General features: G+C 44.4%; 3 protein-coding genes across 3 annotated transcripts; 1 reads left to right on the top strand and 2 right to left on the bottom strand.

Moving 5' to 3' along the window:
- The first annotated feature begins 641 nt into the window (after window positions 1-641).
- On the top strand, window positions 642-4,619 carry mrps22 (mitochondrial ribosomal protein S22). The gene is made up of 8 exons (XM_076100202.1): window positions 642-768; window positions 1,496-1,653; window positions 1,754-1,918; window positions 2,019-2,162; window positions 2,986-3,069; window positions 3,297-3,442; window positions 3,636-3,744; window positions 4,268-4,619. The coding sequence occupies exons 1-8, from the start codon at window positions 642-644 to the stop codon at window positions 4,358-4,360; spliced, it is 1,026 nt and encodes a 341-aa protein (XP_075956317.1). The 3' UTR covers window positions 4,361-4,619.
- Window positions 4,620-4,658: 39 nt separating this feature from the next.
- Window positions 4,659-15,671, bottom strand: LOC142959055 (coatomer subunit beta'-like). The gene is made up of 22 exons (XM_076100201.1): window positions 15,560-15,671; window positions 14,710-14,847; window positions 14,469-14,555; window positions 14,126-14,252; window positions 13,840-13,988; window positions 13,336-13,482; window positions 12,463-12,562; window positions 12,206-12,348; window positions 11,159-11,358; window positions 10,675-10,785; window positions 10,137-10,225; window positions 9,935-10,041; window positions 9,693-9,836; window positions 9,350-9,480; window positions 8,957-9,164; window positions 8,586-8,696; window positions 7,629-7,843; window positions 7,438-7,530; window positions 6,963-7,143; window positions 6,714-6,785; window positions 5,599-6,492; window positions 4,659-5,479 (listed from the first exon to the last, which is right to left on the bottom strand). The coding sequence occupies exons 1-22, from the start codon at window positions 15,560-15,562 to the stop codon at window positions 5,390-5,392; spliced, it is 3,540 nt and encodes a 1,179-aa protein (XP_075956316.1). The 5' UTR covers window positions 15,563-15,671; the 3' UTR covers window positions 4,659-5,389.
- Window positions 15,672-17,468: 1,797 nt separating this feature from the next.
- On the bottom strand, window positions 17,469-19,406 carry LOC142959182 (retinol-binding protein 2-like). Its single transcript, XM_076100386.1, has 4 exons — window positions 19,316-19,406; window positions 18,090-18,268; window positions 17,865-17,966; window positions 17,469-17,519 (listed from the first exon to the last, which is right to left on the bottom strand). The coding sequence occupies exons 1-4, from the start codon at window positions 19,386-19,388 to the stop codon at window positions 17,469-17,471; spliced, it is 405 nt and encodes a 134-aa protein (XP_075956501.1). The 5' UTR covers window positions 19,389-19,406.
- Window positions 19,407-19,651: the final 245 nt, after the last annotated feature.

The raw sequence follows: 19,651 nt of genomic DNA, 5'->3' as shown, positions 1-19,651 counted from the left end.
AACATACAATATGTAGAAATGAGAATGATCTCTAACTGAGAGCAAGATTAAAAACGCTTTACTGGGGATCTTCTTGTGGAGGCGTTGCAGGTTTTCAGGATATTTGGTAACATAGCGCCACCCGGTGATCAAAATAGAAGTCCAAAAGATTTTTGTGTTACTGTTATTTAATTGTAAGTGAGTTACTAATACCAAGGAACTACAGGAAATTCACCCAAAACAGACGCATATTTAAACAAATTAATTTCATCAGTGTTTTTTAAAAGTATTCATATTATAATGGCCTTTTACTGTAATATATTTCCATTGTTGATTTACAGTTACTGTCTATTTCTTTTTGGTGTTTTGCATCCTTGTATTACCTCTTTTCACAATCTCCTATTTGCCTTTCTTATGTTTTTAAAGGTTCTTTCTTTATAAAAAGAGACGCAGATAAAAAATGCTCTTCAGCACTAAAAACCGGAAGTCTTTTGCTTCTTGACCCGCTTGTTTAGTCTGTTACTGTTGATGAAATGGCCCATGGTAGCTCGTGGGAAAGAAAAATAAACAAAACGTCTACTCAGGAAAACAGACTACATGTCCCAGCAGCGCTCGGTGGTTGAGCTGGGAGGTCATGTCGCATGGATGAAGTCACAACAAACATGGCGGCGCTCGGTACGGCACGGTGCTTATTACGGACCTACTCTCGGGTGAAAAATGTGCAAAAGAGCAGGCAAATGTTGGCGCGATGCGGCGTCAGGACGCTTTGTAGCGGGACACAAGACAAATGTATGTTTTAACGCGATGAATATCATTGTAGTCGCGTTATTTGCTTCACTATAACACTGACCTTGTAGCGTGTTTCGTTAGCCTCGGTGCTGTCAGTGCGGGTGTCAAACTCGCTTAAGAAATCCGCCAATTTTACCTTCCCGTACCTATTTGACAAGATATAGACCCTGTAGATCAATGTTTAATGTGTTGAACAAATGATTAGAGTCTGTCCGTAAATTCGGCATTATGTTAGTAAATGAAATGCGAGCAGCTTTGTAATATAATACAATATTAGGGGATCAAGTGCTAGCTTCCTACAGGGCTAGCATGTTAATTTCACCTGAGGAAGAAATGATCAAAATGATGATGAAAGTTGAGTTTTAATCCCAAGAGACGTTGCTTAGTGTACACATCGCATCTCGTACTGGAGAGGGGAGCTGTATTCGTTTTCAAAGGTCTTAATAATGAGTTTTAGATATAGTTTATGTCGATATGTAGACTCCTCACTTTTCAGTCAAAAATGGCATTATTTGTTAAGAGTCTGTTCTGTCTTCTTTTACTACAAGCTACAATGAACATTTGTTAGATCTCTTGTAAAGCTAACTCCTCATCGATGCATTCCACTTGTGTGTTGTGGCTTTAACAGCCAGCAATGTGAACCAATATGAAATTGTCTAGAAACCTTTGACATGCATCGTCCTGTAGTTTGTGCACGCGATTGACGTGTGCATCTTTTTTTCTCCAGCTCTCTCAGACAATGCAAAACCCCAGTTCACAGATCCAGCTGTGCAGGACGTCCTCACCGGGATCACCGGCCTGGACCTGCAGAAAGTGTTCCGACCCATTAAAGAGGAGCTGAACCCGCCCACATATAAACTCATGACCGACGAGCAACTGGAGCAGGTGCTCCTTTTTAAATAAACCATGAAAGCCCATCTCAATCAGGCACTCACAAGTCACGGTAACACATGTTTCATCTAACCCCTTGTGTGTGTGTTTGCAGGCGGTCGAGTTAGCCACAGAGCAGGCGAAGAAGTTGCTGCAGATGCCCCCCGTCCTGCCGGAGAGGAAGCCCATCAACGATGTGCTGTCGGAGGACAAGATCCTGGATGACATGGACACAGCCAAATACGTCTTCACAGACATCACCTACAACATCCCACACAGGGTACGCACATTGTGTTGAAATACGTACTCCGTTAAGGGACTCTGGACCAGAACATTTCTCAAATGTATCCTTACATACTTTATTCCCCCCACCCCCCCAGGAGAGGTTCATTGTCGTACGGGAACCCAACGGGGCCCTTAGGAAGGCGACGTGGGAGGAGAGAGACCGGCTCGTTCAGGTCTACTTCCCCAAGGACGGACGCAAACTCGCAGCGCCGCTCATCTTCAAGGAGGAGAACATCAAGGTGGGAAGTGTCATGATACTTAGGCTATTTATTTGTATCCAGTTAAACTTAGCAGATCTGAGCAGAGCTGTTTTTCCAGATCTTTCTGTAGCTTTCTTTCTACCACTTTCAATTCATTCTTCGGGCCTTTTTTTGTCACAGCTCGTATTTTGACTCATCATAGCTGGAAAAGCTCAGGTGTTTCTAATAACACTAACGAAGTCTCTGGTCCGTTCAAATGTTCCAGTGCGTTGTGACAGCGAGCCGGCCGGCACAATACCCTGAAGCTGAAGCAGCCAAATGTAATTCAGCCGTTGTTGATGTTATTAGTAACACCTGTGCGTTTCCTACTGTGACATGTACAAATGTCTGTTGGTAAAAAACAAAAAGCCTGCTTATTGTTTGCAAACAGACTTTTGTGAGTTTTCTGCCGTGAACACACAGCACAGTCTGTGTAGTACTGAATGATTTGACATCACAATTCTCAACAAAAGGATTGAACCAGTGTATATTGTGTGTATCGTACAGGTGTCAGTGTCACTGTGTGTACCATCATACGTTTTATTTATATTCAGTAAGAGTGGAGTTTAGGCTGCACAAGCATGGCAGACAAACGCCTGGTTAAGAGACATACACACCATAGTATTCCGGTTCGTAGTCGTCCATCTAGCAGGTTTCGGTTTCTCTGAACTGGTGTAAGAGCTGTTACAGGGTTGTGAGTTCTGTGAACACCGATACGGTCCTGAGAAGAGCAGCTAATCAGGCGGAGTGAGTGGGGACACCTGTGTGGGTGTCCAGTGAGTGTCTGGAGGCTTTAATCCTCACATTCTCCCTCTCTGTTAAGATGGTGTTTTCCCAGGACCGCCACGAGGACGTGTTGGACCTGTGTCTGGTCCAATTTGAACCAGACTCCTCAGACTACATCAGGGTAAGATGACATTGATTTTTCCCACTGTTATTTTGACCTGCGCTGGACTCTGTAGACTGCATGTAGCTCATTACACCGTGAAATCTCCACAGTCGGTCCTGTATTTTCTTTGGGTCACTTCATATGGAGTGTAAAATGGGAGTTCATGAATTTGATGTAAGGAGCATTGTGCTGAGTATCTACAACGTCCAGTGGATTTAGGATCACGTCCCACTCGATGTGTCTAGGTACATGCGGCCACCTATGAGGACCTGGACAAACACGGCAAATATGAGCTGCTGCGCTCCACCAGACACTTTGGAGGCCTGGCCTGGTACCTGCTCAGCGCTCGCAGGGCGGACGGGCTCATAGTGGACATGCTGAAGAGAGAGCTGTGAGTTTGTGTGTGTGTGTAAGAGAGAGAGAGAGAGAGACGAATGTGTGCATGGTTAATAGGGTATGAGAAGCTGTTTTTGCAACCAATGTTAAGGCTTGAACATCTACCTTTTTATTGGTCAACCCAGCCAGTGTAAAGCTGATACCTAAGCCCTTAATGTGTTTGTGTGTGTGTGTGTGTGTGTGTCTAGCCTCCAGGATGCGGTGAGCCTTGTGTCTCTGTTCCACGCGGTCCACCCCCACAGCGAGTCGGCCCAGGAAGCCGCCGGCCAGCAGGCCGCCGGCGCCGACCTGCTGAAGGTGAGAACAACTCGACTTTAGCTGGAAATATCTGCTGACGTAGCGCTGTTTTTACACTTCTATTCACTGTGCTGTGTGTATATTATCTATAGAAATTGTCCGGGTCGTATAAATCGTGTCCCCCGGGTATTGGGAGTAAATCAGGAGTCAGGGTAGCTCTTTTGAGAGGTCAAGTGAGGGCCTCTTCTAAAGTTTCCTACGTGAGAGGGTTTTGGGTTTGTCTCCAGCGTGGGAACTGCGGGGCCAAGCCCAGGACACATCAGGTCTTATTAGTGCTCACAGCCCCTGGGCCTAGAGGCAGTGAGGAGGGGGGGGGGGGCGGGCATTAAGAATGACAGCCATTTAATGTGAACGGTTAGCGGCAGGAGACACGCTTGTGTCTTTCTGTTAACACGCAAGGCCTCTGTTAGTCATGCATGATCGTGGAGCAGAGCTGTGTTTTTATTAGTCTGCCACTAAAATAATTCATTTTTGCAAACCTCCAAAGTTTCTATGGTGACCTTTCTCCCCGTGTCCTCTGCAGATCTATGCCCAGAAGGAGTCCCAGCGGTCGGGCTACATCGAGCTGGCCCTGCAGGCGTACGAGCAGCTGGCTGCTAAGAGCTCTGCTGAATGACCGACCCACTGCTAAATAGGAATATACACGTTTATCCACAATGAGGAATGGTTCACAGCACCACAGGAATGGACTGAATATTGCCTCCCACTAATACATGTGCTCCTTGACTGAGCTATTCACTTCACATCCATGATGCAAGAAGTTAGTCATTTATCCATAGAGGGGAAACGAACCTCGTATCGTCTCTACGTGTGTTTCATTTGGAGCTCCGAGTCAAATGATGTACATACCAAAATAAAGATCTTTGTACTTGTAACGTGTTGGAGTAAAATGACTTCCTGGATAACACAGAAGACTTGATTGAAGCTTTTAATTTTTTCACACAGTACCACCCATCCTTTAAGACACACACACGCATGTAAGGCACTTATAACAGAAACACTGTTTTCACTGAAGTTCATACCAGCTTTGAGAAGTTAACGTACCAAAATATTACAACAAAGAGGTATTTAAGACATTACATGTAACCGAATAGGGGGAATTTGTCCAAATCACAGGCTTCTGCAACATTTTTTATTGCATACTATTTATAAAAAGGCAGCCTCGTATCAGCAGGAATGTCAAAAAAAAAAAATGTATTCAAACTCCTCAAATGCTTCAATAACACCCTGATCAACAGCGGTGTCCCACTGTGAGGTGTGAGGTACTGAGAGTTTTACTGGTGAAGCATATATCTGTAGTGTAAAAAATAAAAGGTCCCCAACAACAGGCTGAGCAGGATATGTTGACTGGCTGCAATGTATCCCATATTTCCCAACACACACACCTTGTTTTGTCTTATTCCCATTTAAGTGTAAACACAGCCTGGACACTTCCCAATGGTTAATTAAGGCTGTGGCTTCATTTCTGCATTCATAAAAGTGTAATTTTGGAACAATTTATTCCTACAACCGAGAAAGCAAATGCTTGTCAATTAAACTGAAAGGCATTTTCGTCTGACCGCTTATCGTCTTAGGAAACCCTTTGAGTTCTTTGGTCACTGAAAAAAAACAGAACTGTGTGGCTCGTGAAAAAAGGTTCTTCTTCCTATTCACTCAAGCAATCATCATCCAGGTTAACATCTGAGGTGTCGATGTCTTCCAGGTCAAAATTGTCGAGATCCAGATCATCCAGGATCTACAGGGAACAAAATGCGTTGCATTTAGGGAAAGAAGAAGTTCATGGCTCCATAATATTATATTTTATTCCATAGTTGTGCCAATATTTTTGCCATATGATTAAAAACAGACATTCACCTCATCTATCTCTGCGTCGAGGTCCTCTGCAGGTTCCTTAGGACCCGCCTCCTCTTCCTCTTCGGGGGATAAAACCTCTGGCTTTAGAACTACTGCAGGTTCCAGGTTCTCCTCCGGCTCTACTGGGAGTGCTGTGGTTTGCGCCGCTTGTTTCGGTTCCTGCGCCGGGACCGGCTTCAGCGCTGGCATCGTGTCTCGGAGTGGGTCCAGCAGCGGATCGAGGGCCAGATATGGAAGCGTTTGGCTTTGAACAGGCTCGTCCAGCGGCAGACTGTCCGTGCTTTCGAAGGAGATGAGCTCCTCCACTGCTACAGGTAGCGCCGCTGTGTCAGTGACACCAGTCTCCTCCGCTGGTGCTTCTGAGGAGATGGCACCTGCTTCCTGTTCTTCATAAACAGGCATTCCTTCAGGTGCTATAGATTCTGTTACATCGGTATCAACTATCAGACCAGTGCTGACTGGGACACACTCTGTTGATATGGTTTCACGTGGTGTTTCCTCCGTTGCCGTGATGGTTTCTGACGTTGTCTCGATTAGATGTGTTTCGGACTCACAGGCAGCAGGATCAGTCGCTGGAGAAATCTCCTGAACATCTGTCTCAACTGATGGTCGGACATCTTCCACGGGACTGGAACGTACCATCTCGGGCTCTGCGGGGGGAATCTCTGTGGTGGACTCCAAAACGTCGTCTTCTACAGAGATTAAAGCCTCCTCTGACTCAACGAAGGCGTCGTCCTCTGAAGACGCCGACTCTGCTTCCTCTGGTTCAACATGCTCTTCCGTTGCTGTGACAGGCAGAGGGGCGGCTGCTGCCGGGATGGCTTCTTCTTCTTCTGTTGCTGGAACGGGATCAACGATCTCCTGTTTTAGAAGAATGGGTTCCTCCACCTCTCCCTGTAGAACAAGCAGACATACAAACTCTCTTTGAAAAGGATCGGTTCACCTTTAAAAAAGTACAAATACCAATACATGATTGTAAAAATGCTCTAAAAATGTGGACCTATTCTTTAAGAGACCACTATCTGTATTGAGTTCAGATATTATACATTTAGATATTTTGGTCACGGGTTCAGCTAAAGGAGCGCCATCTTGGTGTGACAGGTACAGGTCCTCACCTCTGGCTCTGTGAGCTCTCCTTTGGACTCAAAACCTGCAGATTCCTCCAGAACATTACGGTCCTCGTTTGGCTGAAGAACAGAGAGAAGTCATCTCAAACACGATGCTCAAAGTATGAAGAGTAAAATCAGATGATGAAATAACAAGAGAACAAAAAACTGCAACATTTTACAACTTGTGCAGCAATGAACCAAGTGCCTGGTCTAGAATAGAGTCACTAAAGCATAGCTCCTCTGGCTTCCACTGACCATGACGAGTGGGTATTCTGCAGCAGGCCTGACCCCGACATGAGTCTCCTTCAGGTACCCCTCAGCCAGCAGGGCTTGCTGGAGGCCCGGGAACAGGTTGCTGTACTGGGAGGGGTCAGCCAGAGCGTCTGCCGCCTTCTGGTTGACCTTGGACAGACTCTCCTTCCACAGCTTCACCACCCTGGAAGAAGGGAAGCGTATACAGCTCACCAACGATGCAATGTGTAAATATACACGCAGATATAGATATTACCATTATCAAAAACATTTAGTATTTGCATCTACAGATTTTGATTTGGAGTAAATTTCTTGTCCTCTGGGAAACAAGAAATTGTATTTATTTCAAATTACAGGCAGAATAGTAGAGTGTATGCAAAGTTTCTGCAGGTCACGTATGAATATAAGATTGATGCCCACAGACACAGCCAGGACACTGGAGTACAACACTCTGTGCACTCAATGAAAACAACCGTACCTCGACACATGGCTGGGCAGATATGTCCTTGCCAGAAATGCAGCCTCTGGCAACCGACCTGTTTCGATGAGAAGGTCCAGACACTTGTCCAACCTGGGCAAATGCAGAAATGAATAATAAAATAAACTTGAGTTAGTTGATTGAAATCTGGATTCAAACTCAGCTCCCCTCCCTCCTCTCCCTCCTCTCACCTTCCCTGCAGGAAGTAGGTGAGAAAGGCCACGTTGGTCTTCCCGTCCCTCTCCGCCCCCTCGGCCAACTTGCCCACCATGTTGCCGTTGCCCGAGGCGGTGGCCAACAGCAGTAATCCCCCATAATCCTGAGCCTGGTGCAGGCACTCCTGAGCCAAGCTGAACTGGCACTTTGTGGTCGCGAGCTCTGCCAGCTGCTTCCACTTGTGCTCTGACTGGATCCCCCGCAGGCCAAGGTGCCAAAGAGACAGGAGGGAGAGGATTATCACAGGAGAAGCATGAACCTCGACAACAACACACTGTGAAGCAGTCACTATGTCTGGGTGGCCGCGGTTGCGACTCACCCTGCAAGACTGCTTGAGTAAAAATGATTCTTCATACATTATCCTGCATATGACACAGCTGCTACTCAAAGAAAATCATTTAAAACAACAAATCTGATTGTGTGCCGTCTTTTTTGCCATCATCAGGTAAACGCCTTTCAATGCGGTCATTACTTTGGTTTCTGACTTAACTATTTAAATTCACCCTGGAGTACGTTCACACAATAAAAATAACAAAATAAACGACACCCAAAGCCGACAATATGCATACGACATACTGCTAGACCTTAGAGTGTGCTGCTGTTGCACTCTATTCTCCCACAATGCAATGCAAAAATGAAATGGAAGAGCTGCTCTTAGCTGAAAACAAATTGTGGACTGCGGTAGAACCACTAAAAAAAAAATCAAAGAAATGTGTATTAAACCATTAAAATAGTTTTTCTCTTCCTGAAATGAAATGACATGACAATAGGTTTCCAAAGTCGCAGTTCGATTGACGACGTCACACATCGTTTCTTGTTAGTATGAAAATGGTGAAGGATATTTTTGTACACTATCACGATTAGTGTGCATGGAGTTAGTGTGTGTTACAGATGTGGGACAGGCTCCGTGTCGTTTTCGTGTGTGCTCTGACCTCTGCCTCCAGGGCCAGTTGGTGCGCCAGCTTGAGCTCCCCCAGATGCAGGGCCAGTTCAAACCTGTGATCCGGGTCGGTGGACACGGCCAGGGCCTGCTGTCTGAAGCCCTACACGGCACACAAAGAAACCACAGTCGACAGTTGTGAATATTCTGTTCCAAGCATTCTGCTCTGTCCGACAGCTGCCAACAGTGGAAGATTAGGTATGTGAATGTGAAAAAGTAGCACACAAGAATTCTGCCCGGAAGGTTTTACTCCATCTGGCTGCCTGATGTTCTGAAAATGATGCATTTTTCCATATCGAAATAAATCTCATACATTTATAATCAGCAGCACCGAGCTGCACGAACGCTGGTGGATGAACGTACCTGTTTCTCCAAAAAGTTGGCCACCCTGGTCCTCTGCTCCTTTGGGATCGTGGGTAGGACCTTGTCGGCCGTGCGGAAGTCCCTCCTCATGACAGCCGTCTGGTACTCCAGCACCGACAGCAGCAGCGCGTAGCTGATGACGTTCAGCTCCTTGTCTCCGAGGTAGAGGCGGTCGTCCTTGGGGATATAGCCCAGCAGATACATGGTCCTGCACAGGAGAAAGACCCGATTCAAGGCACTCCTTTGAGAATTTATTCATGGTATTCCTAATTTACTGGATAGAAATGGATCGCAGCACGGCACAGCAGATTTTCCCAGCATGCCGTGGGTCATGGCCGTGACGCTGATGATGGGGTACACATCTTTGTAATTGTATATATACATGCATTGTACCTGTCCAGGTGAGCGATGGTGATGAGCTCTCCTCCCACATAGTAGTTCAGTCTGTTCAGAGAGCTGGTGTAGATGAAGCAGTCTCCCACCCAAACCCCTGTCTTCACCACCCCCGGGACCTCCCCCAGCACCTGGTCGCCAGGAATAAAACAAGAAAGAATCAAATAGTCATTGGAAATAATTGCTAGAACTTCATTAAAAAAAACATACATTCCTCAGCAGATTATCTGCATCTTCCAGGATGACATTTCAAACGTTTTTCTTATGTTAGTGTGAATTCCATTATGTGTTTCTGGAGATTACGCTCGGCCTGTTCGTTTAGGAAAACACGCTTTTCTCTGACCTCGAAGGCGCCCTCGATCCCATCCTCTGTTATCTCCTCCTTGGACTCCTGGGCCGCTGCCACTCTCTCTGGTAGGTAGCGCAGCACAAAGAAGGACTCGTCTGTACCGATACACAGCAGCTCCCCAGAGTCAGACCAGAAGATCTAAAGACAGCAGGACCACGTGTTGTTATAATAAGGGCAATAGACGGACAGACGGACCGCTGGAGATGCACAGCAAGAGCCAGAACGGCGTGACGCACGTGTTTAGGCTGGATCTCGATACGGCGGATCAGTTCAGAACTCTCCCAGTCGTAGAAGGCCAGGCCGCTGTTTGACCTCACGCCCAGTAAGAAGCCACCAAAGATACCTGTGGGACAGCAGGACACCAGGCATTAGACATAGCCACACACACACATACATATTGTATACACACAAAATGAATGAATAGGAAATAAAGCTCACCTTCAGCCCCGAAGTCAGGTTTAAAAGCATTCTTCTCTTTGAAGTTCTTGAATATTTTGATCCTACTGCTGCCCTCCCTTATGGCATACCTATGAAAACAATGTACACATATATATAAATATACACCTATATATAACACAATGTACACATATATATAAATATACACCTATATATAACACAATGTACACACTTTATTATAATGTGCCTCACCACATCAGGGGGTGGAGTTAATTACTCTTATTACACATCAGTTACAGCTCTTACTAGCTGAAGGAATAGTTTTGACATCTTGGGAAATGCACTTTCATAAATGTACTAAATAGATGCTGAACTCCGTTCACTAAATATGAAGCTAAAGCAAAGAGACGGTTAGCCTAGCTTAGCATACTGTAAAGACTTGAAGCAAGGGGAAACGGCTAAAGCGAACTCTGTCCAAAACTGAAAAGAAAATCTTCATGCTGAGCTAATAATGTCAATCTTCTCATCTTACTCCGACGTGTATTTCCCTAAATGCCGAGCTGTTCCTTTCAGGACTTACTGAGAGGAGTCGTGGGCCCAGACGAACTCTTGAGCCGAGCCGAAGCTCTTGTTCCTCAGGGCCATGGCGGTGTAGATGATGTACTCTCCGTCTCCACACACCACGACGAATCTACAGAAAAACACAAACACACATTCACATCCAGATATAACTTTATATTTTGAAACTTCTTCTCTCCACAAAAGAATCCGGTAGGCACCACTTCTCTTCCTTCTTCTACCTGCACTCACATGTGACCTGGATAGTTACACTTAAATGTGTCGTCCCTCCAAATCATATAAGAAATATCCATAATCTGCTCTATGATGCTCATAACTATCTGATCTGTCAAATAAAAGCCTTCACACTTGATGAATGAACTTCCACGTGAAGAGGATGCTCTATCGGGGATAAACTTTCAAATTAAACTTAAAAAGACTAGATGTGATGGAGCACATTTCGGTGAGGGCAAAGGGAAAGGATCCCCCGCGGCCCGGCGTCTCACCTCCCGTTGGGGCTGTGTTGGATGGTCTGGGGGAAGATCTCACAGCTGCCCATGTCTTTGACGCCCAGCTGCAGCCTCTCTCCGTCCCTGATCTCGGCGTCTCCCATGGCCTTCAGGTTGGCCTGCTGCACCTCGGAGTGGCGAGCCCACATGACCTTCCCGCTGGCGTCCATGGACATGGCCGGCTCCTCCCGACCCAGCTGAGAGGGAGAGGAAACACACGGGGGAGGGGGGGTTGAGGTGTTAAGGAGCGGCGACATTTCAATATTACAGGTCAAGAAATATTCCTTCCGCTCACACAATACAATCTGCTGAATAATCTACTCCGACTGAAGGTGTTTTATATGAGCGCCCTGAGGATAGAGAGGTTGTGTCCTCTGTTTTCTCTGGGGGCGTTAATAACCAGAGGATGTTTATGGTTTAAAATTGAACGTCAGCGTTCCATTCTTTTGTTTAGAAGAGATTATTGACATTATTTCCTAAGTTGTGGTTTCTCGCTGCTGACCTCAAGGCGCCATTGACAGAAGAGAGGCTTCCACGAGCACAATGATTGGACCTCGTTCAGAGGCTGAAAGCAGCTGAAGGAGGAAATTAGGAAAAACTGTGCAAACTAAATGATGACTGCTCTGGTAACCAAGACCATGACACTTGACCTACATATCCGTTAGAATTCATCATTTCAGACATCTGCGTGAGGAATTAGGGAAAACAGTGTAGTAGTGCTTAAGGGGAGTCACTAAATGCTCCGGTTATTTTAGGCTAATTTGCTTTAATTTCATGTCTTTTTTCCGATAGTGGAAAGAAAATATCCAAAATACACATTTATGTGTTTTGTCTATTTGCATCAGTAGATTTCTCCTAAATGTTACATTATATAATGCCTAATTTGCATATTTAAACAGAAAAAAAAACCAATTAATGTGATAGTAACAGGAACAGTAATCAACTGGGGAGGTTTCATTTGTACCCCTTTTACCTGGGGTGTCTCTCCCCTTAAGATGAAAATGTGAGACTTTGAAACATCCACAGCCTTCTGGGAGAGAATACCTTGATGATGATGCTGCCTTCGTCGTAGCCCAGAGCCACACTGTTGGAGCCAGGCTGGCCGCTTATACACCACACCCTCTCCATGCCGTAGTTGAGCGTGTTCTCCAGCCGGTAGGTGTTGGAGTGCCACACTCGAACGGTGCCTAAGGAAAACAACAAAGAGGTCACAATTGAACGGAGATGCTGCGGTGATTTCGGGGGGGGGGGGTTTGTAGATCAGCTGCGTTCGTGGACCTTTAGAAAAAACGTCGTCTTACCGTCCTCGGAGCCTGTGAGGATGATCGGCAGCTCCGGGTGGAAACAGACGCAGGTCACATTCTGAGCGTGACCCTCCAGGGTCTGAACACAGGTTTTGTTCTGGGAGATAAAAACACATAATGTCACTGACATGTTCTGTTTTTATATATATATATATATATATATATATATATATATATATATATATATATATATATATATATATATATATATATATGTGCACATGCTATCTGCTACACTGGAGTTTGCATATCGCTTCCTCTACAGATATAATCACAGCTACTTCTCCTGCTGCACTTATGTATGTATGGGATGAGATTATCATGCGAGGTTGGCTGGAAGATAATTACAGCTCAGTTGTTGAATAATTGACTTAATATGGAAGAGAGCTGGCCGACAGAGAGATGTTTGTTTTCACGGTTTTCATATCTGTCAGAATGAGATAAAAAATGAGTTTTGTAATTTTGTTTTCCGCCGTCCTACTACAAACAGTGCAATACTGTTTATTCAGTGAGATAAATTGGCCGATGCTCAAAGACTGAGTTGGTTATTTCGCATACGAAACATTTAAATGAGACGGCTACTTGGAGCGAGCCTGGGAGAAGAGAAGAAAAGCCATTCATCAGAATAAACTTAAAGCTTTTTAGTGAGCGGTTCATTTGGAATTTTCACACGTAAATATGTTAATTTAAAAGCGTATAGAAGTAATCTAATAACTGATGTTTATATGTATTACAGGAAGATGAATGTTTTGTAAAACAGCAGTGGACGGCAGGACAGAAATAAAAACTCACTAAACAGGAATAATGAAATAACACAATACACAATAAACTGCAAATAAATAAAGAGCAATAAGAAAGTGCATTCGGTACCTGATAATCCCAGATCTTGACCATGCGGTCGTCGGCCCCTGATATGAGGTAGGGCTTGTCCCCTCCGCTGTAGTAATCAATGCAGTTCACCCCCTTTTCATGGCCCTCCAGAGTGAAGTTGGGAGTCCTGGAGCCCAGCTGCCACACCTGCAGAGGAGACACACGCAGTGAGCAACACACGGCACTTAAGGATACTTTGTGGAGCATTGCGAGCATCGGTGTATACTTATTTTGTACACGGTGTAACCAAACGAGGCCTCGGTCGAGATGAAGCCTCTACCTCCCAGAAGGGGTGTTAGTGTTTCTCAAACTTGAGACCACGTTTCCCATGAGCCCCGTCACCTCTGCTGTGAAGAAAACATCCCCGCCTCTCCCTCCTTTTCTGTCACTTTTACCTTCATTTAAACTGGAACAACAGCAGCCACCTTCTTCTGTTTGTGCCCTAAAGCCATCTGCTTCTGTGTGCTCTTACAAGTATTTACATGTGTGTGTGTGTGTGTGTACCTTAATGGTTCTGTCCAGAGACGCACTGGCAAACTGGTTGTTGTCTTTGGGGTTGATGACAATCTGCATGACGTAGTGAGTGTGTCCCTCAAACACTTGACTGCACGTCCACTTTTTGTCCCAGTTCCACAGCTTGATCAACATGTCGTCTGAAAACACACACACGTAGAAATAAAGACACTAGAAAATGCTACACTCTCCTAGTTAGTTTTAGAACCCCTCATGTACAAAGCTAGGCAGACAACTTCTGTGTGTGTGTGTGTGTGTGTGTGTAGTTCTTTCGTACCGCTGCTGGTGAGGATGTAGGGCTGTGTTGGGTGGACGACTATGCAGCGGATGTAGTCGGAGTGAGCCTCGAACATGTGAACTCGCTCCAGGGTGTTGTAGTTGAACACACGGATCTGCATGTCATCCTGAGGACCGAGAGAGAGAGAGAGAGAGAGAGAGAGATTGGCGAGTGCATTTGGTCCAAAACAATACACAGAAACACTGACGGATCTGGCCACACTGTCACAAATGCATTGCATGAAATTCAAAACAAGGACACACACAGAGTGTATGTAGAGAATATATGCTCAATATGCTCATGACGAGTTAACCGCCAACAGTAACTGGCATGAATTACTTACCGCTCCAGCGACGACCCAGTGTTTCCTGGCTACAAACTTGGCCACTCGGACAGGCAGGTCACACAGCTCAAAGGTTTTCACCATCATCTACACACACACACACACACACACACACACACACACACACACACACACACACCAGATTAACGTTATAATACAGACTAAAGATGAAGTGATTGTGTGAGTGATCAAAAGGAAATGATTGAGTGATCAGAGGAGCGTGTAGATGGCCGGTAGTGACCTGGGTCTCGTGGTTCCAGACCACCACGGTGCCGCTGTAGAGGCTCGCCACCATCCAGGGCTCAGTGGGGTGCAGGTCGGCACTCTTCACCCGGTCTGACCGGGCGGTCAGCTTCCGCTTGATGTCCAGCCGCAGAGGCTATAATATAAAACGAGGGGATGAATAGAAAGGATGTGGATTAAACAAAAGAAATTATCTGCATCAGTTTAAACAGGAAATGTATCAGCTCATCTCAACGATGGTGGATGTTATTTGACAGAAGATGGTAAAAAACATTCAAAAAGCAGGCAGGTTTTACATTCTAGACACTTCAGTGACGTTCATCTTGTAAGGTGGACACATTGTAAATAAACTGTTGCATTGTGTTTTATCTCAGGTTTTGGAGACAGTGGAGGAAGGGGGGGTGTGCCTGTTGATACTTCTCATTCCACATTTCATAAGCATGGCTGCTTCAGAATGAGTCCGTTCAAGTCTAATCACGTCAAAGACAAAAACGCAACCTTTTCATTTGTTTACTGTTAATCTGATGGAGGCATGTTAAAAAAACAACTCACATAAACAAAAACATTGTCATGCAACGTATGAATAAAGTTTTTCTCATTTTTTTTTTTTTTTTAACTTATATTATCTTAAAATATTAGCAGTTCTTGGAGTTCTGCTGTTGTCGCACGGAAGCTATTACTCATACTGTGTGTTTTGAATGGAGTTTCCAATTCTCTCACACTGAGCTTTATGGGTAGTTATTGAACGCAACACGGTTCCGCGTCCAGCTGACCAAAGAGCTCCCAAACAGCAGCCGACACATGAACAAAGTTCTGCTGAAGTAGTTTGTGTGTTTTTCTGCTCCTACCATGATTCCACGTCAGTGAGTCTCTGCGCTGATGTCCAGAAAAATGACCGGCGTCCCTGTAGCCCTCGTCGGGCTTCCTCTGTGGGAACTCTGCGGAGAAAGTTTTGTGACCAAGTGAACAAGAGTAAACACAACGACTTCCGGTGTTTAGTTTCACAATAAATCTCAAAGCTGCACAGAAAACTATACCGAAGGCAAACTAAACATTTTAATCTATTATAACAAATCTATTATTTTGTAGTTTCCACCATTATTATTGTTATAAATTAATTTAAAAAAATTGATAACAATATTATTTTGCAGTATTTGCACTATTACCACCATTCTGCACTAATATCCCAAATACATTGTCCATTGTCATTGTTGTTGTTCTTTATGTTCATATTTATATTTCTATTGTACATTGTAGTTAAATGTTAAATGTTTATGCTTAGTTTCTCTGTTCTACTTTGTTGTCTTTAATGTCCTTGTTTTTATATTTTTCTTGTTTATTTATATATTCTATGTACGTTGAGAGGAACGTGAAAACCGGAGTCAAATTCCATGTATGCGTACACATACATACTCATACATGGCCAATAAAGCTGATTCCGATAATTAGCTGGGAATTAATTGTAGCAATCAGACTCCTCTTTTGCCAAGTATGCGAACAAGAAAGGTGACTCCAGCCTCCACGAGCTCTTTATGCACACAGTTCAAAGAAGAGCAACATTTGATCTTGTTATGTTTTTTTGTCTACATGTACTTTTTTGAGTATTTTCTTTTTTTTTCAGGGTTAAAAACAAAAGTCACATGAAAAAGATAAATGATAAACTGATAAACTGTGAGAAGGGAACAGAATAAAGGAGATGAATCTGCAGCTGCAGCAGAGAAGAAGCTGCAGGTGTGTCTTTGTATGTGTAAGTAGTGGTCTACCAAAGCTCTAATTTTGTGGTGACCACTAACTAACAAGTGTTGGACCCAACAATATAATGTAATATATAAAAACTTAAAAAACATCCCTTACTTTTTTGATTTTACTGTCTTAAGTATTTTATTTTGAAGAGAATACGCCCCGTTTCCGGTTGAAATCTCTCTGTCGCTGTGTGACTTGTGCGCAGGTCTTTTTGGCGACGTGGATCCTCCAGCGCTTCCTGTGAGAGAAGCTCAAGATCCGGCAGAGGCAGAACATGTTGTACCTGTTAGCGCGTGCTGCACCTCAAAAACTGAAAAGAAGGCTGCAACCCAGCAAGTCTACTGTTGACTCTAAATCTCTACAATTTACTGAACGAATTAAGATGCAGATGGCCTTTTGGTCTTTGGTCTAATGCAAATCTCTCAGAGAATTTCGGGTCGAAATGACACTACTTCCTATTTGACTTTTTATTGCATTGCATCATCAGAGACTTAATTTTCAATTAAGAGAATATTTTCAGTATAAAGGTATGTTTCAAAGTATAAAATAATATATGTGCCTAGTCTTAAAAAAAAAAAAAATATATATATATACATGATCAATTATATGTATGTATATACTGTGTATATATATATATAGTGATAGAAATGAAGTGAAAATGTAGTAGCGTAGTTTTTTATCATTATTTGTATGTGTATATATATATATATATATATAAACCCTAACCCCATATATATATATTAAAATAATTAAAAAATATATATATATGTTTTTAAATTTTTATACAGCAAGAGGGACCGTGGTTTGACCCGGGCTGCACGGCCCTTCTGTGTGGTCGGTGGTCGCTACAATTCCATTGTAATACATATTTTAATATTATTAAAAAAAAACAACAGTTAAAGAACAACAATGGTATTGAGGAAATTTATTACAGGTATTCACAATTACATAAATAGCCAGACACGTGCAACACTCGACAGGCTGTTTTCACAGATGAGGTTCTCCTTCGTCTCATTAGGCCCTCTTGAATACTTGGTTGCAGACTTTGTCGAGCACGGTGATTTCCTGAGAGAGAAAACACAGACCTTTAAACTGCGAGTCCAACCTGATCCAACACGTCTTTCTTAGTTACACAATCAGGGTGAGCTCACGTCTATGCGTGTTAGATAGCGTTATATTATCTGGTTTATTGTTCTTGCGATAGTCTGATTTAATTGATGGTTGGGAAATATTAAAGCAAGTGAAGGTAGAACGAGTTTTCATATTCTTTTTAATTTTCTTGCTTTGTGTTTAAGTTCTGGAGCCAATTTAAAGGGACTGAATTTGGACCGCACAGGGACATCTAATATTCCTGGCAAACATTTGACATCTTTCCCACGGTTCAGCCAATGTGTCACGCTTTTCTCTCACCAGGTGTAGCATGTCTCCATCGATCCAGTGCTTCCAGCCACGGTTTTCTTTCTCCCCCTTCTGAACACACACCAGCTTGTCCCCATCCCAGATGACCAGAGTCTGATAAGTGGTTAAATGTATTACTCAAAAACAGTGTTTTATAACTACAACTGTATATACCTGTCATCGTTAAGAGCACCTCCCTGGTGTAGATCGGTATAAACTACAAGAGGACTGTCCCACCTTGACCTTTCGGTTGTCCAGGCCCTTTGTCTGTTCCTCGAACTCCTCTCCCACGGTGAAGTTGACCTCGTAGTTCCTGAAGGTGCTCAGGGTCTTTGTTTCGAACTTGTCTCCGTCCTGGACGATCACTTTGGTCTGGTGCAGGTGGGAGGCGATCTTTCTGGTGGCAAAGTCGATGTCTGCGGGTGTGAAGAAACAGGGAATCGGATCAGTGGCAGCAGGATGAATCATATTCTTTGGTGTGTAGCTGGCTTATGTGCAGACAGACACGCCAAAGCACACATCCACAGACACACACACGGCGCCCCGGGCCTCTTATTATGATTCTTCTCCTACTGGTCCTTCTTGACAGTCTCATTTACCCTTTAAAAAATGACCTCGCTCCGAGTCAAATGAGTTCCTCCACCCCTGTTCGGCACGGGGCCCGCGAGAGACACCCACCCCGACCGTTTAGATATTCACATCCCATTTGCCTTAACGTGAAAATTCAATTTCTTCCCATCGTCTCTTACAGACGAGGCCCCCCTATATTTACCCATCTAAATAATATTTTTGACCCATTTCCATAAGGATGTCATTTTCCCATCCGCTCGATGGAAATGAGCGGGGAGGCTTTCAGGATTTCCCGGATTTATGTGTGAGCCGAGTGTACCGGGGTTGTTTTATGAATTGCAGATATGAGTCGTGAATAATGAAAGTGTTTCTGGGCCTGATCAATGACGCGTCAAAAGGGAGGAGAGCCGGGCGATGGTCTCTCTCTCTCTCTCTTCTCTCTCCATCTTTTTTTAAATTTTATTTTAAATGACGAGCTGGCCCGCTGCCTGATCCAGGGTCGGAATCCGTCTTCCTTTTCTGCGGATCAGGAAGATGAAAATGCAGAAAGCAGTGAATCAATATGTATTTGGCGCGGTAACAGACGGCAACCGCTCACGGAGCGGAGGTTAACTTGGCCTGACAGCAGCTCAATGAGGAAATGAAGCAGTGCCACAGCATTCCTCTTCTTCTTCTTCTTCTTTTTTTCTCCTCCCTCACACTGCTGCTCTCTCTCTCTCTCTTTCTGTCACGCTCCCTCCAAATGTTCTGCTCTGGCCTCTGTCCCTACTTGTCTGCATCTTTAAACGCAACCTTTTAATTGCCTCTTGATTTAAATGAGGGGTAACAAAGCCACAGTCCCCCCCCCACCCCCACCCCCCTTTCTATGCCATGCTGTAAGAGGGGCAACTTACCGAGGGCCTTCATGCACTCCTCGAAGTTCTCGTTGCTCACCATCTCCCAGCGTCCATTATAGTCGGCAGGCATTTTTGTTTACTGGTTGGTGAGTGGAGGTAGCAGTTTTCCTTTAGGTCTGCCTGTCACACTAAGAGAGGCAGTTCATGCTCAACCCTTTATATACACTGCCCTCTGTGTGTGTGTGTGTGTGTGTGTGTGTGTGTGTGTGTGTACCAGAGGACAAGGTCCGCCTGATAATTTTTCCAGAACAGTGTGTGTGTGTGTGTGTGCGTGTGTTTGTATGATAACAAGTCCAGGCTCACACCGTGCATTGTCAACATGCTATACATGTA

This window comes from Anarhichas minor, unplaced genomic scaffold (assembly GCF_050575085.1).
Source record: "Anarhichas minor isolate MPS153535 unplaced genomic scaffold, ASM5057508v1 ptg000026l, whole genome shotgun sequence".
NCBI classification, from domain to species: Eukaryota; Metazoa; Chordata; class Actinopteri; order Perciformes; family Anarhichadidae; genus Anarhichas; species Anarhichas minor.
Note: the sequence above shows the minus strand (reverse complement) of the source record. Positions and strands in the feature narration are given on the sequence as shown.

Bases quoted from the DNA above. Each gene is read 5' to 3' on its own strand.
- LOC142959055 (XM_076100201.1), bottom strand. The intron at 14,556-14,709 runs GTCACTACCGGC...GTGTGTGTGTAG, and splicing joins TCTGGAACCACGAGACCCAG to ATGATGGTGAAAACCTTTGA. The intron at 10,786-11,158 runs GTGAGACGCCGG...GTTTTTCTGTAG, and splicing joins CAACACAGCCCCAACGGGAG to ATTCGTCGTGGTGTGTGGAG.
- mrps22 (XM_076100202.1), top strand. From the start codon at position 642: ATGGCGGCGCTCGGTACGGCACGGTGCTTATTACGGACCTACTCTCGG. The intron at 2,163-2,985 runs GTGGGAAGTGTC...CTCTCTGTTAAG, and splicing joins TCAAGGAGGAGAACATCAAG to ATGGTGTTTTCCCAGGACCG. The intron at 3,443-3,635 runs GTGAGTTTGTGT...GTGTGTGTCTAG, and splicing joins GACATGCTGAAGAGAGAGCT to CCTCCAGGATGCGGTGAGCC.
- LOC142959182 (XM_076100386.1), bottom strand. From the start codon at position 19,388: ATGCCTGCCGACTATAATGGACGCTGGGAGATGGTGAGCAACGAGAAC. The intron at 18,269-19,315 runs GTAAGTTGCCCC...TCACACCCGCAG, and splicing joins GGAGTGCATGAAGGCCCTCG to ACATCGACTTTGCCACCAGA. The intron at 17,967-18,089 runs GTGGGACAGTCC...ACCACTTATCAG, and splicing joins TGGACAACCGAAAGGTCAAG to ACTCTGGTCATCTGGGATGG.